Below are 16,153 nucleotides of genomic sequence, written 5' to 3' on the forward strand. Positions count from 1 at the left end.
GCACTCTGCACGTGCCATCGGATCATTCATGGGAAATCCCCTCTCCCTCTACAAGGACTCTTGACACCTTATGAGCCTCCCCGCTCTCTAAGATCTTCTGGCTCTGGACTCCTGGCTGTCCCTAAGGTATCCAGAGCTCGGATGGGGGGTAGATCTTTCAGATACCTTGCAGCCGCCAGATGGAATCAGCTGCCCATGGCACTACGACTAGAGCCATCTGAGTCAATTTTCAGAGCTAAGCTCAAAACTGCTCTATTCGCCTAGTAGGTGTACCGCTTTTGTAGGGTCCAGGAATAAAGTAGCTCCTCAGCGTGGGGACACGCCGTTGTTGCGTCACCATGCGCTTTACAAAACCCCCAAAATAGAAATAGAAAATGATAATTAACTAATGTTTTTGTGCAACACACAAAATAAAAATAAAGTCATTATACTTTTAACTGGTTATTTATATGACTCACATTAGCTCTGCAAAGAAATAAAATTAAGCCTATATTTCCATTCCAATAATGTCTTGAACTGATATGGTAACTGAAGAAACAAAGTCAACATCCTATTTTAGCAATTTTACAGTGCAGCATTTTCAAAGGGGCGTTCTGCAGGGAATAAGCAAAAAAAAGAGGTTTAACGCTTTCTGGTTACTTATTAAGATATTTTACACCGGTTTAAAATGCGTGGAGGGAAGTGTGGTTTTAGGTTAAGGTAAAGCTGTACATATTGACAAACGATAGCTTTGCAGTACAGTGAAGGATTCCAAAACCAGTCAGTTAGCGCTCTAGTTCTTTATTAGAAAAACTCGCCCTGTTCTTGTAGTCCTTCTTTAGTTTCCATGGCTCGCATGCTGGCTGGACGCTGGCTGCCCCGGAGCATGCTGGTATCGGCATGGATGCCTACGATCTGTTCCGAAAGCTCGGAGCCGGGGCTAAGTTTGACGTGCGGCGCTTCAGTGGGGATGCGGAGCGGTTCAAGGTGAGGTCTGCCACGGTTAGGAGCGGAGCTAGAAGTTGGTATACGAATTTTCATTGGGAGTTTTCCGGTAGAGAACTTGGATTGTTTTGAAGGTCTACTCAGTGCACACAGGCGGATCGATGACGTTTTGGGGCACAGGCTACTGTCGAGGTTCAGGTCTAGCATGAGGAAGTCACTTAGTCTTCTTAAGGCCGCCATGGGTACTACGATCCTACCACACGGGGACCTGCTACAGATATTCTGCTAAAGAATAAACGAGGGAGCCCTCCGGGAAGTCTTCGAGGGATCATTGAGCACTCTGGAATTTAGTGTTTGTCTTTCTCTTGGGAGGGGTATGGACCAGAAGTTATGAGTTGTTCAGTTAACTAGCTGAAGAGGTTTCTACGCTATGAAACGATCTTTGAAGGCCGGGGGGGGGGGGGGGGTGAAGGGGGTGCAGTACAACATGGTTTACAATAAAATGTGGGCCCAGTGATTGAAATCGAAATATTGAAGTTACAGGTACTCCTTGTTACAGAGTACCTATTTGGTACGGAGGTGTGTCAGTACTCTCTCATTAAAAGCATTGGAGCAGTGCTATCCCTTCCAAATTAAAGTTGTGCATGTACCAAGTACCTGATAGTACCTGCTCGCTTAAGCACCAGTGGTGCTACTGTGCACGCTGGCAATTGCGTATGTGAGCTGATCACCGTCTATTGAGTGAGTAACCACGCCTTACCTTAAGGATCTATGGAGATTAATACCACAAAGCACACTAATAAGTGAACATAAAAGCGATTTATAATATGCTTTAGCCGCATATATGTATCTGCGTTGTTCTCATTTTCCCTTGTCTTTTCCCCCCACCCTTCCCTAGTGAACCTGTGTGTGTGATACCTTGTGTGCTGTTCTTAACATTTGGTATGGGATATTGGAGAAGTGGGCAGTTGGGTTTAACAGAATTATGCTACTAAATTAACTTGTGTAAAGAAGAGTTAAGTGGTGCGTTTCTCAACTAGGCTTGGCCATCACAGCAGATACTATAGACCCTGTTACTGCAAGCCTTGGGCTTGTGGAAAGTCTGGTAAAGAGAGACTTTTGGAGCATTAATCAATCCATCAGGGTTTATAAAGCGCAGCTACTCACCCATGAGGGTCTCAACGCACTGGGGGCTGCTGATCCGTTTGAGTGCTGGGGTTCAGTTGAAGAGCCAGGTCTTGAGGTGATTCCGGAATTGGGTCAGCGACGGGGATTGTCTGAGTTTGAGAGGCAGGGTTTTCCAGGTTTTGGCGAGGTAGTAGAAGGATCTTCCTCCTGTTCTAGTCTTGTGGATCCAAGGGACAGTGGCTAGGGCCAGCTGGGACTTGGAATGAGAGGCGGTGGTTCAGGTTTGCTGGTCCTGCGTCATGAAGGGCTTTGAAGGCGTGCATGAGGAGCTTGAAAGTGATTCTTTTGTTGACTGGGAGCGAGTGGAGTTCTCAGAGGTGTTTGTGATATGGCTGCGGCGGGGGAAGTCAACAACCAGTCTAACTGCTGCATTTTGGACGTTGTGTAGTTTCCTGAGGAGTTTGTGGGTGAACCCGGCGTAGAGTGCATTGCTGTAGTATAGTCTTATGTTGCGTAAGTGATTGCGTAGGTGACCATTTTTCTGGATTTAGTGGGGATCCATCTGAATGTCTATCCAAGCCGGAAGAGCGTGTGCAAGCATGATGAGGAGACAGGGTTGATCTGACGGTTCATTGTCAGCGAGGAGTCTGGTATGATACACAGGTTTCTTGCATGGTCTGTGGGGGTGGGAGAGGTTTCCAGTGCGGAGGGCCACCAGCATTCATCCCAAGCTTAGGGGGTTGGTCCCAGGATGAGGACTTCGGTCTTTTCCAAGTTGAGTTTGAGGCAACTGTTTGTCATCCATCTGACGACTGCCTTCATCCTGCTATAGAAGTTGTTTCTCGCTGTTTTTGGCCAGTTGGCTAGGGAGAGGATCAGTTGGGTGTCGTCGGCGAATTATGCAATGTTGAGTCCATAGTCCTTGGCGATGGCTGCAAGAGGGTCCATGTAGACATAGAAGAGGTTGGGGCTCAGGGAGGAGCCCTAGGGTACGCGCAAGTGGTCTTCATGGGTTTGGAGAGGGATAAAGGTAGTCGGACTTGCAGTGTTCAACCAGTGAGAAAGGATTTGATCCAGTCCAGGGGGCTTAGTCGCGGATGCCGGTGTCGTAGAGTCTCATAATTAGGGTGCAGTGGCGTGGCTTGGACGCCGATCGGGATGGCGGCGTGAGCTCGCAGCTCCGCGCGGAATCCCGCTAATTCTCCTGTTTTCGGGACCCTAGGCGACCCGCAGACGACGTTCCTGCCCTCTGAAGTGTAAGGGGACAGCTGGGCGCAATCGGAGAGTCGTTGGGGGACTGCTGGCCCCGAGGAGATCGAGAGAAGAGGCGGCCGAGGTGTTGCTGAGGGTGAGAAGAAAATGGCGGCGAGGAGGTCGGACGGTCCCGAACTTCATCCCTGAGCCAAGTTGTCGCCGAGTGGCCAGAGATCCTGCACTCGGCTGCCCGAGGAACTAGGACAGGCGGTGCTGTGTCCTGAGACCAGGGGACGCTGACCTGATTCTCCCAGGAGCCGGGGACCCTCGTTGGCCACCGCCCTGAGACTCATCCTTCCCCCCTCCGGCCGGAGGGGGGTGACGGAACGGAGCCCGTCCACCTGGCCATTGTTCCTGAGAGCGTTGGCGGGGACATTGCGCTGCCCGGTGCCCGGAGACCGGCACGGAACCACGGGCGTAATCGCTAAACGGGCGACTGGACTTGTGACGCAGCACCCTGGCATGGCGGCGATCGGAGGGCCGATGCCCGGGAGTCGCGAGGGGGACTCAGCGACATCAACTCGGCTGAGTGAGAGTCCCTCCCCGGAGCTTGATCAGGAACAGCGGCTGAACCGGCGTTTGGATGCCATCCTTGATGCGATCACCTCCACTAAGGAAGCATTGCACAATGACATTGCCCAAGTGGCCACGGGCCTGGGGCTGCTACGCGCGGATCACGCGAAGCTGGCAGACAGGGTCAAGGACCATGACCAGCTGCTGCTGGACCTGAAGCCATCGGTGGTAACCGCGGAGCACAGGATCACGGACATTTTGGCCCGACTGGACTCACTGGAGCGGAGGGCGGAGGATGCCGAAGGCCGCAATAGACGGAACAACGTGCGGGTCGTAGGCCTGCCGGAACGGATTGAGGGGGAGGGTGCGGTGGCCTACATGGAGAACTGGTTCCGCACTGTGGTGGCACCGGAGGGGCTTACTCCTTTTTTCACTCTGGAGCGAGCTCACCGGGTGCCTGCTCGCCCGCCGGGGCTTGGCCGCCCCCCCCGACCGATGGTGGTGCGGCTCCTCCACTACAAGGACCGGGATCTTCTCATCCAGCGGGCCAGGATGTCGGGCCCGTATGAGGTGGAGAACAGTAAGGTAACGATCTTCCCGGATTACACTCAATCGGTCCAGAAGAACAGGGCATCGTTCCTCGCTGTGAAGAAGGAGCTCAGGGAGGAAGGCATCCAGTACTCCTTGCTCTACCCAGCCAAGCTGCGGATCATTATGGACGGCACAACGCACTTTTTCCAGACTCCGGACGAAGTTTGGCAATGGCTCGAGTCATATAGAGCGGGGACGGACAGATCACACCAAAGTAGGAGAGACCAACCCAAGCAGCCCCGGGTGAGGCAGTCACAACGCATCAGATCCCGCAACAGGCGCCAGCGGGAGAAACGGGAGGCTCAAATGGCGGCGGAGAAGAGGGATGCGCTCGCAGCGACGGCGGCCATTACAGGGTCGCAACAGAACAGTGAACGGGCAGGAACGGACTCGGGAGGGGAAGGCAGCAGAACAGGAGAGGAACTTTCAGAGGCGGAAAGCTCGAAGGGGCCGATAGTAACCCCACAGACATCGGATGGTATTTTCTGCGGCTGAGATAGAACTGGGACTAGATCGGGACTTCATGGTAGGGTGATATCCTGTTGATGGAGGGCGGGTTGCCGCGAGGGGGAGCTGTGTGCTTTGGAGGGGATGGAGGTGCGGGGTGCGGGCTCCGCTAGCTGGGGTCGGCGGCGACTCACCCCCCTTGGGCCCTTAAGGTCGACTGTGGTGGAGACCACAGGGTAAGAGTGTGAGAAGTTCGTTCACGGTTTGGATGGGGGCGGCCATTGGGTTCGTGTGCTCTGTCCTGGGGAGTGGGGTTTGGGGGGTGTTTCAGTTTTGGGAATGTTCGGGGGGGGGCAACTGCAATGGGGGGGCCATGGACCTTTGTTATTTGATTCGGACTGTACGGAGTTGGAATGGGGACATTACCTAACTTGAAATGCCTAACGTGGAATGTCCGGGGGCTGCGGACCATGGTGAAACGTCACAAAGTCCATGCATACCTGGTACGCAGGGGGGTTCAGATTGCTATGCTCCAGGAGACTCATCTCACCAAAAAAGAGTGCGCTGCCTTGCAGAAAAGATGGCGGGGCCAGGTGTTTGGCACCACTTACTCGGCGTATGCCAGGGGGGTGTTGATCTGGGTGAGGGCGGGGATACCCTTTCAAGTGCTGAACCAAGTAGTAGATCCGGATGGCAGGTTTGTGGCGGTGGAGGGGAGGTTATATGGACGGGATGTGGTTTTCTGCTGTGTCTATGCACCGAACACTGACCAAGGCCGATACTTTGATAGTCTCTCGGGGTCCTTGGCCTCTTTCCTGGCGGGTCCGATAGTGTTAGGGGGGGACTTCAACTCGATTACGGATGTTGCTCTGGATAGGTCCCATCCCCCCCTAGTAGACTCTCCGGTGCGCAGGCTGGCCGCGCACAGGAAGGACTGGCAGGATCGATGGGGGTTGCTGGATGTCTGGAGGGAGCGGCACAGGGGAGCCAGGGATTATTCCTTTTATTCCGCTCTCCATGATCTACATGTCAGGATCGATTCGGTGCTTTGCGGGGGATCCCTAGCCCCATTGATTACCCATGCGGAGTACCTGGCTAGGACTATATCCGATCATAACCCCCTATTGGTGCACATTCAGTGGCAAAGAGAGCGCTCAGTGATACCAACATGGCGGCTTCGGCCGGAGACGCTAGAGGATTCGGTGTTCAGCGATGCGGTTCGGCAAGGCATTGATAGTTATTTCGGAGTGAATGAGGGCACGGCTGCGAGTAGGTCTACTGAATGGGATGCAATGAAAGTGGTGGTGAGAGGGGTGTGTTTGGGTAGGTTCTCAAATGCTCGTACGACTGTGCTGAATGACCTAATGAAAGCGGAAGAAACTTTGAGGGACTTGGAGCGCCGCAGGCCGGCTAGGCCAGGTCTACAGGCCCAGCTGTTGGAGGCGAAGGAAGTGGTTGCCACCGAGATGGAACGTTTGAGGTGCTATGACTATAGGCAGTACATCATCAGGGCACACGCAGAAAGGGACAAGGTGGGTACCCTCTTGGCCAGACTAGCTAACCCGGAACTTAGGGGCTGCCCGATTCTCAGCATTAATAATGCGCAGGGAGAGATGGTGTACTCCCAGGCAGCGGTATTGGAACGATTTAGGGGGTATTATGAGGAACTATACCGGAGTCAGCGGGGAGTGGGGGTTCAGGACATTGCGGAATACCTGGGGGAGAGGCAGCTCCCGGTCCTGGACGAGGAAGACGTGAGGGAGCTGGGTAGCCCGATCACGCTCACGGAAATACGGGTGGCCATCAAACATATGGCCCGCAACAAGACGCCCGGGGTGGACGGACTGCCAATTGAATTCTATCAACAGTATGTGGACAGCTTGGCGCCCAGGCTGCTGGTGGTGTACACGGAAGCCTTCGAGACGGGGGCATTGCCTGGGTCCATGCGGGAGGCCTTGATTGTACCGCTCCTCAAGCCTGGCCGGGATGCCGCGGATGTGAGGTCTTATCGCCCGCTGTCCATGCTGACGGTGGATTATAAGATCCTGAGCCGAATCCTGGCCACCAGGCTGGCCCCGCATATGACGGGCCTGGTACACAGGGACCAGGCCGGGTTTATACCCACGAGGAGCACGGCGCTGAATATCCGCCGCCTGGTGGGAATAATTTTTTTTTTTTAAATATATTTTTATTGCAGGAATTAGTAAATCGTTACAATATCGACCAGCATTGTATCATAAGCAATATCAACAGAATAAGACCCTCTGGCCCCCCCCCGTAAGTTCCGTACACAGCCATCCGGCCCACAACCCTGGGGTCAGGCGGCGAAATGCAATGGGGGATAAGTAGGATGCTTGAGCTGGTCCGGATGATTCACTGTCCGTCATCTGCTTTTCTAAACAAGCCTATAAACCCAAAAGAATACCCCCACCCGCAAAGGACTACTAACTAAAAGAAAACCCCCCCCAACCCCACCACCAGCGCCAAGGAGCTACCGACACAGGATCTGCCATGGGACCCACGGGGAAAGCGATAGGACTATCAGTACAAACGTTTACCGGGACTCAGGGCGAGTCGCTTCTTCACCTTCAGAGTCGCTGGGGGTACAATAATCCCTGAGGGCCTGCACCAACATTTCCCACTCCAGCGCGGCCTCCTGCGCCTTCTCATTACGCTGCCTCCAAGCTAGTTGATATCTCAGCGCGCTCTCCCCCGCCGCCCACTTCAAAAGCTCACTGTGCCATCTGCTGCCTGTCGGACCAACTCGTGCCTTCCAGTTCCTGGTCACCTCTCGTTTAGCAAGGAGGAGCCCTAGGTCGACAAATTTACTAGAAATTTTATTTCTGGGGGTATGGGGGAACCAGTGTAGGAGCCCCACCGCCGCATCCAATGATAAGGATCTCCCCGTCACCTCCCCCAGGGTCGTCACCACTTCCTGCCAGTAAGATGACAGACCTGGACAGGCCCATAACATATGTAGGAGGTCCGCTTCCTGAGCTGGGCACCTAGGGCACGCCGCCGAATTCGTGGCAAAATATCGCCTGATTTTCACCGGGGTCAGGTACGCTCTATGGAGGACATAATAGTGGACCAACTGAAAACGGGCGTTGCGTGTGCCCTTCCAGGCTCGCCTCACCAGCTGGGACCAAGTCGTCTCCGGGATCTCCCTACCAATGTCCTCCTCCCAGCGGTTTCTTAGAGTGGTGAGAGGAGCCAACCCTTCGGTAATCAACCTGCCGTAGAGGCAAGTGACCGCCTTCACCGTGCCCGCCGACATCATCACGTATTGGCACACCTGAGATAAGGGGGGTTCCTCCTGCCCGTTCTTCCAGTGTGCCTGGATCGCTCGCACAATGGCCGAGTGTAGGAGGAAGTCACCACGGGGGACCTCGAAGCGGTCAATAAGATCCTGGAAGGACAAGAGCGCTCCGTCCTCGTACAGATCCCCAACCAGCTGTAATCCGGCATCCTCCCAGGCTGCCAAGCGTGACCAGTCCCCTCCATGGGGGAGGGCCGTCAGCATCCCCAACGGTATTTCAGGCGCATATGGTATCCTCAGTTGGCCTCGGGCGTGGGCCCGATTCCAGCACAGGCGGATAGTCCGCTCCTCCATCGACAAGTCCCGCAGGGCCAAACATTGTCGCAGCGCTATAAAGGAGAGAACGTGCCTGGCCATGCCCGTCCCCCTCCCGTCTTCCGGGCCTCGGAATTCCCTGGCGATCTCCTGGGTGAAGGTCTGGAGCTGCGCCGCCAGATAATACTTTTCAAAGTCCGGCACCGCGAGCCCCCCCTCGTCTTTCGGCCTCATCAGGGTTTTGAGGGCCACCCGCCGGCGGCCCGACCCCCAGAGGAATCCGACCACCATGGAGCGCAACAGTCGAAACGTGGCAGGTGGGACCCAGATCGGTAGAGTCCGAAAGTAATATAGTAGCCGGGGGGGGCGCCACCATTTTAAGCAGGGCGATCCGTCCCGCCACCAAAAGCGGCAGCGTAGCCCAAAAGGCCATGCAGCCTCGGAGTGCTCGAATGCTGCGAGCAATGTTCCCATCCAGGAGGTCGGGTTGGTCGTGGTAAACAAATACCCCAAGGTACTTAAAACAGTCGGGTTCCCACCTAATCTCTCTACTCAGGGGAGGGGCGGGAGTACCCTTGCGTACCGGAAAAAGACAGGTCTTGGACCAGTTCACTCGGAGGCCCGAAACCTCCCCGAACTCTGTGAGCGCCACCGCCGCCCCATGTAAAGCGTCGAGCGGGTCCTCCAGGAAGAGCAACAGGTCGTCCGCATACAGCGAAACATAATGCGGGCCCGCAGGTGTCCACAAGCCCGTGTAGTGGGCTCCCGACCGAAGGTGCAGCGCGAGTGGCTCCACCGCCAGCGCAAAGAGAAGTGGGGACAATGAACACCCTTGCCGCGTGCCTCGTTCCACCGGATACCGCGAAGAAATCAGTGGTCCCGCCCGGACCCTGGCCGAAGCAGAGGCATAGAGAACCGCGGTCCACCTGACAAAGCCCTCCCCAAGGCCGAATCTCCGCAGCACCGTGCAGAGGTAGTCCCACTCCAGGCTATCAAAAGCCTTCTCTAGGTCCACCGACAGGACGACCGGGGACGGGGCATCCACGAATGGTTCCCCTAACAAACGGAACAACCTGCGAATATTCATAGTCGTGTTCCGTCGAGGGATGAAACCAGCTTGGTCTTCATGCACCAGGGAGCTCATGTGTCCCAGCAGCCTCGAGGCCAAGATGCTGCTCAGTATTTTATAGTCCACCGTCAGCATCGATAGGGGACGGTAGGACCCCGGGTCGGACGAGTCTCGGCCCGGTTTGAGGAGAGGAACCACCAACGCCTCACACATCGAGCTCGGGAGTCGCCCTAGCCTCTTCGCCTCCCTGTAGACCACCAATAATCGAGGGGCTAGGAGGTCAGCGTAAGCTGCATAAAACTCCACAGGCAGGCCATCCAGGCCCGGGGACTTGTTTCTCGCCATCTGTTTAATGGCCCCGCGGATCTCCCCCAATTCAATGTCGGATCCCAGGGCTTTCGCCACTTCCTGCTCCACTGTGCGGAGCTCCAGTGGACGTAGATAATCATCAAGTCGGCCGGGGTCTCGGGCGGAGCGACTACGATACAAACATTCGTAATAATGTCGGAAGCAGCTAAGAATCTCCGGTTGGGTGTGTACCTCGGTTCCGTCTGCCTCACGCACACTTGTCGTCAATTGGGACTGGCGCGTAGGGTTGGCCAACCACGCCAATAACGCGCTCGATCTGTCTCCCTCAGCGATGGATCGGACCGTATAGGCCTTATAGTCAAAACAGCGGAGCCGTTCGACCTCCGCCGCCACCTTTTCCCTCGCCTCCGCCGTTTGTATTTGCAATTCCGGGTGTCCCGGGCGGCGAAGTTCAAGCTCGCGGAGTTTCCGATCCGCTGCATCTAAATCAGCTAAGATAACGCGCCTCACGCCCACCTTCTTAGAAATACAGTAACCCCTCACCACTACTTTAAAAGCGTCCCACTCTAACGCTCTAGTACTCGCGGTGCCGCCGTTGGATGCAAAATATTCCGATATCCTGTCCCCTAGGTCCGCCCTGAAGACACTGTCCTCAAGGATCTCGGGTCGCAGCTTCCAGGTGGGCACCGCCGGCGTCCCAGGGAGCCAACGAAGGTCCAGCAGGAGGGGGTTATGGTCCGAAATGGTCCCGGACAAGTACTCAGATCGGACCGCTGCCGAAACCAGTTCGGGCGACCCAAGAAAGCCATTTAGTCTGACATGCAATTCATGAAGGCTCGAGAAATATGAATAATCCCTAGATGCGGGGTGATGCGCTCTCCAGATGTCCGTCAAGCCCCAGCGGGCCTGCCAATCCTGACGACCCTTAGCCGTGCGACGAACCGGAGAATCTGGAAGCGGTGGATGCGAGCGGTCAATATCCACGTCCACTACAGAATTGAAATCTCCTCCAAGCAGGAGTGGCCCGGCGAAAAAGTGGGCCAACGAGCCCGATAACCTGGAAAGGAAGGCAGTCTGGTCCATATTAGGAGCATACACACAGCAAACGTTCAAGTCCCTCCCTCCTAGAGTGCCCGAGATGGCCACGTAACGCCCCTCTGGATCTAATACTGTTCTCGTGACTTGAAAGGGGACCCCTGCCCTGATCCATATTAGCGCCCCTCTGGCATAAGCGGAGTACGACGTGGAAAAGACCTGCCCTCGCCATCTACGCTGTAGCGCCGCCCCTTCCGCCTTGTTCAGATGAGTTTCCTGCAGCAGCGCCATTTGCACTCCCCTACGCACCAAATAAGCGTGGACCTTATGGCGCCTGGACATAGTATGAAGCCCCCTTACGTTCCAAGTGACACATTTCAAGTTAGCTACATCAGCCATTGTCCCGTATTGTCCTTGCACAGTCCCCCCATCCGGGTCCCAACAAAGGAAAGACATCAATCCTCCCAGCACTGGTGGCGGCCATTTTCCCCAACCAAAACCAAACAACCCAAGAACGAACCAAACCCTCACCCACCCACCCCAGAACAGGACCCAAACTGCACCATCTAGATCCCATCCAAACCTCACCTTCCATCAACCCAATAACCCCTACTAATCCCACGGTCGCCACCGCAGGAAGGCCTTAAGGGCCAGGTGCGGGCCGGGCGGAGGCAGTGGGCCCTCGACGCTCAGGCCACCAGGACTATAACAAGCCCTAAACAGTGCCAAAATCTCTCGGGCAGAAACAGGGGCACCCCACCCCTCCCTCCCTCTCTGTCAGCAGCAATGAACGGCAACCGCCTCCCCCCTGCCGGGCCCCCTCCCAAAATAAGGCAGCACACCCCGTTACCCTTGTCCATCCAAAAGGTCCTCCACCGATTTCGGTGTGATCACCGGTGTGTGGGCACTATCAGTCACCGAGTCCTCCGAGTCCGATGGTGCCTCCTCTTCACCCAGGTTTTCTTCCTCCTCAATGGCTTCGTCCCGTGCACCCGACAACTCCGACAGTACTTCCAACACTCCCCTCCGCTCCGACGACGTCTCTGCAGTTGAGGGCCCTCCCGTGCGGCCGCGGCGACTCCTGATCCTCCTGGATCGCCGTCTCTGTTCCGGCTCACCTGCCTGTTGGGACGAGGAGCCGAAGCCGTCTTTCCCAGCCCTGTAAAGTTCGAGCCAGGCACAAACATCCTCCGGGGTGTCATCGACTATTATGCGGAGCCTTGCAGGGTAGAGGAGCGAGTACTGGATGCCCTCGCTCCTGAGCTCGCGCTTGACCGCCAGGAAGGAGAAACGCTTGCGTTGAGTCTCGTAGGTGTAGTCCGGAAAGATGTTCACCTGACTGTTCGCTACTTTGAACGGACCATTACGTCTGGCGGCATTGAGGATTAGGTCCCTGTCCCAAAAGTGCAATAAGCGCGCCACCACCGGCCTCGGGGCGCGTCCCTGTTGCGGTGGCCGTGCCGGGACTCTGTGGGCACGCTCCAGAGTGTAGAAGAAGGACAGCCCCTCCGGGGCTACCGTGTCACGGAGCCAGGTCTCTAAGTATGTCACCATGTCGCCATCCTCGATCTTTTCCGGGAGACCTACCACACGAATGTTGTTTCTCCTGTTGCGACCTTCCGCGTCCTCCGCCCTCTGCTCCAGGGTCGCAATTCGAGATAAGGCATCCTTCATCGTCGCAGCCAAGGTCCGCTGCGCCGGCTCCAAGGTCTTCACCGAGCTCTCCACTTCCTTGACCCGGTCCGAAAGTTTGCCGTGGTCCGCTCTGAGGAGGCCTAGGCTCGTCGCCACCTGGGCAATGTCCTGTTGGAGGGCCGCTCTCGTGGTTGTTATCGCCTCCAGGACGCGGTCGAACTGTTGTTGCATCGACGCGCCACCAGAACTCTTTGGGTCCCCATGCTCCTCTTTGTCCTGGGCTTCCGAGTCCGAGGCGGTCGGGGTAGGCCCCTTGGCTCCTCTAGGTTTCCCCATGTCGCCGGGGGCACTCCGTGAGGGTCCCGGAGTAGGCGTCTCCGGGTACAGATGTCGATCACGACCCTCCCGGATACTGGGCCTCAAAGCGAGTGTGGGAGACCCCCTTCGCCAGGGCCTGTGGAGACTTCTCCGCTGCGGCTCACGCCACCGCCACGACGATCGAGGGCACCGATGAGGGGGCGGAGACAACCGTCGTCGAGTCGGGCAGGCCCGCTCACCCGCTAGAGATCCGGGGTGAGGGCCACCAACTCCACCGGACAATTTGTGGCGCCAAAGTGTCGCGCCTCCCATGGAAGTGGACTGGCCGGGAAGACGCAGCTAGGTGCGGAGTCGTGAGTCGGGCCACCGCCTCGATCGCAGGGCGTCCGCTCCTGGGGTCCCCTATAACGTGGGCATCTGTCCGGTCACCCAACCGAGTACAAACTCGTTGTGAAAAGTCCGATCCAGTAGACAGCCAGTGCCCAGAGCAGCCGGGGATGGCAAAGTCGGGAACAAGTCGCTACGCGCGAGCTCCTCCAAGTCAATGGGTCCGACCGGGGGGAAAAAGGAGTCCGGGCGCCATGTTGGGTCGCACTCCGCAACTCCGCAAACTTCGGTTTAACTTCGGAGCAACTCTCGGCCGAGCCCCATCAGGGGCCCCGGCAGGTCTTCGGCGGTCCGCTCAGCAGAATGCGGGGTCTGGGGTGCCCCGCAGCCTCCGATTTACAGGATAATTCCGGGCTCAGTCCCGGAGCCGAGCTCTCAGGCGACCATCGCCATCGGCGCCCAAGCCACGCCCCGCCGCCTGGTGGGAATAATGGACGCCATCTTGGACAGGGAGGGGGCACCGGCGGTTCTGTCTGTGGACATCGAGAAGGCCTTTGATAGCTTGGAATGGCCTTTCCTGGATGGAGTGCTAGAGAGGTTTGGCATGGGCGAGGGGTTTCGGAGGTGGACGAGGGTCTTATATACCTCGGCGACAGCGAGAGTACGATTGGGCGGCCTGGTGTCTGCGGCGTACCCGGTGGGCAGGGGAACACGACAGGGATGTTCTCTCTCCCCCCTATTGTTTGCCCTAGCGATGGAACCCTTGGCGGTCCATGCGAGGTCAGGTGACCGATACACGGGGATAGTTAGTGGCGGGCAGTGGCATTATATATCGCTGTACGCGGATGACTTGCTCCTGTACCTAGCTGACACCTCGGGGGCATTGGTTGGAGCGATGGATCTGTTGTCTGAGTTCGGCCGGCTGTCGGGCCTTAAGGTCAATTGGGCGAAGACTTGTGTGTTCCCGCTGCGAGTGGGATCGCCAGCCCCTAGCAGCGATTTGGGTGTGGCATGGGAACCCTCTTGCATCACCTATTTGGGTGTCCGCATTTATCACGCGGCTGCGGACCTATTGGAGGGCAACATTGGCCGCTGTGTCCGGGCGCTGCGGGGCAGCTTGTCTTTCTGGTCGACCCTCCCGCTGACAGTCCTGGGCAGGATAGCACTGTTGAAAATGGTGGCGCTCCCCCGCTTCCTCTATTATTTTCGAACGCTGCCTGTCTGGATTCCCCAGGGGGTGTTTAGAGAACTGCGGTCAATGATAATTGGCTTTCTATGGGGGCATGGCCGCCGTAGAGTAGCCCTGAGCACGCTACTTCGCCCCAAGCTGGAAGGGGGCATGGCTGTGCCTGACCTCGAGCTGTATTATCTTGCAGCGCAGTTGCAGGTCCTTACACAGAACGTGGCCAGGGTGTTCCGGGGCCCGGAGGAGGACCGGGATCGGGGAATACAACGCCACGTGCTGTCCTACATCATTATGCAGCAGCGGCTCGAGTTACGGGCCCTCACCATGGAAGAGCGGACGCTCCGGCTGTGCTGGCAAAGGAGCCTTCGGAGAGCGAGGGCATCGCGGCCTTGTGCCCCGGAGATCCCGATCGGGATGTTGACGGCATTGCCGCACGGAGGAGATTGGTCCCCGTTGCTGGATTGGGAGGAGGCGGGACTGCAGGTGGTGGGCGACTTGTACATAGATGGGGCTTTGGCGCCGTTCGAAGTGCTCCGGGACCAGTTCGGGCTGCCTGCTGGGGGCTTCCTCCTACACGCGGCAGTAGTGGCTGCCATACAAAAGCACTGGAAAGAGGGGCTCCTGGAACCCACGACGACTATGGCGTGCCAATATGTGGTGATGGCGGCTGGTACGTTCAAAGCAGTGACGTGCCTCCATAATAGGATGCTGAACGAGGGGCTGGAACCACTCCAAGGGCTCAAGGCTAAATGGGAGGTGAGCGTCGGCCGGCCCATACCGGACACGGCATGGGGTCACATCCTGCGACGCACGTGGAAGGGCACTAGAAACGCGCGTTTTCAGCAAGTGCATTTCTATGTGCTCCATAGGGCCTATTTAACTCCTGAGAAATTACAGCGGTACTTTCAGGTGCCGGATGCCTGTTGCCCGCGGTGTTCGTCCCCGGGAGCGGACATGGACCACTTGTTTTGGGGGTGCCCACAACTGGGGACTTATTGGGCGGAGGTAGGGGAACTTCTGAATGAAGTGACTGACAGGGAGGTGGAATTCGACATGGCGGCGTGCCTATTGCTCTGGTTCCCGCATACTAAGCACACCAGGGTGACAAGCAAATTCATAGATCTGGGCCTGATATTGGCACAGAGGGAAATATCGTGGCATTGGAAGTCCAGGGGGGGACCCTCACTGCGTAGATGGAAGAATGAGCTGCTGCGGTGGTCTGACTGCGAGAGTGTGCTCCGGATGAAGCAAGCTGTGAAGTTGGGGAATGAGAAGGCATTGGATGCGGCGCGTGCATGGGAGTTAGTGGTACAGGCTTTGCGTGATTCTTTGGTGGAGGATGAGGATGGCGAGAACTAAGCCGCTGGACACCGCGGGGCGACCACAGAAGTATAGTACCACGCACTGTAGTGGACCCATCCAATTCGACAGGACGAGGCACACACCTTAGCAGTTGCCAGGGGAGGGGGGGCTTTGGGGGGTTTGGTTGTAGGGTGTTCGGGGAGGGCCGGAAGCCATTAGATGGTCGCTTGCTAGGGCCTTGGATCTACTGGGACGGTGGATACTATGTGGAGGGTAGAATGGCTGGGTAGAGCGGCCAGGTGTGACGACCCATAGCGCCTAGGGCAGGTCCCGACAAGGGCGACATCACTGACTATCACTGGGATAGCTGACGGGAATGCTGTTGTGGGTGGGGGGGTAAAAGCAGATACGCAAAACGATCTTTCAACCAGGGTCCCCATGGGACGTGCACTGTGATGTGCTCCTCTTGAGCAATATAATATGCCGCCCGGCCTCCGGGATGCGGGCTGAATGGCTGTGTACGACTGGGAATTCTTATTGG

The 16,153-nt window shown here is 56.7% G+C and overlaps 1 protein-coding gene across 2 annotated transcripts in view; it reads left to right on the top strand.

The window, feature by feature from the left end:
* The first annotated feature begins 831 nt into the window (after window positions 1-831).
* DDX52 (DExD-box helicase 52) overlaps window positions 832-16,153 on the top strand; it is a 142,914-nt gene continuing 127,592 nt past the window's right edge. For both annotated transcript variants that reach the window (XM_086954873.1, XM_086954874.1), the window contains exon 1: window positions 832-966. In XM_086954873.1, coding sequence (XP_086810999.1) covers window positions 880-966 — 87 coding nt within the window. In that variant the 5' untranslated portion in view covers window positions 832-879. The remainder of the gene's footprint in view (window positions 967-16,153) is intronic.

This window comes from Lissotriton vulgaris, chromosome 2_1 (genome assembly GCF_964263255.1).
Source record: "Lissotriton vulgaris chromosome 2_1, aLisVul1.2, whole genome shotgun sequence".
Lineage (NCBI taxonomy): Eukaryota > Metazoa > Chordata > Amphibia > Caudata > Salamandridae > Lissotriton > Lissotriton vulgaris.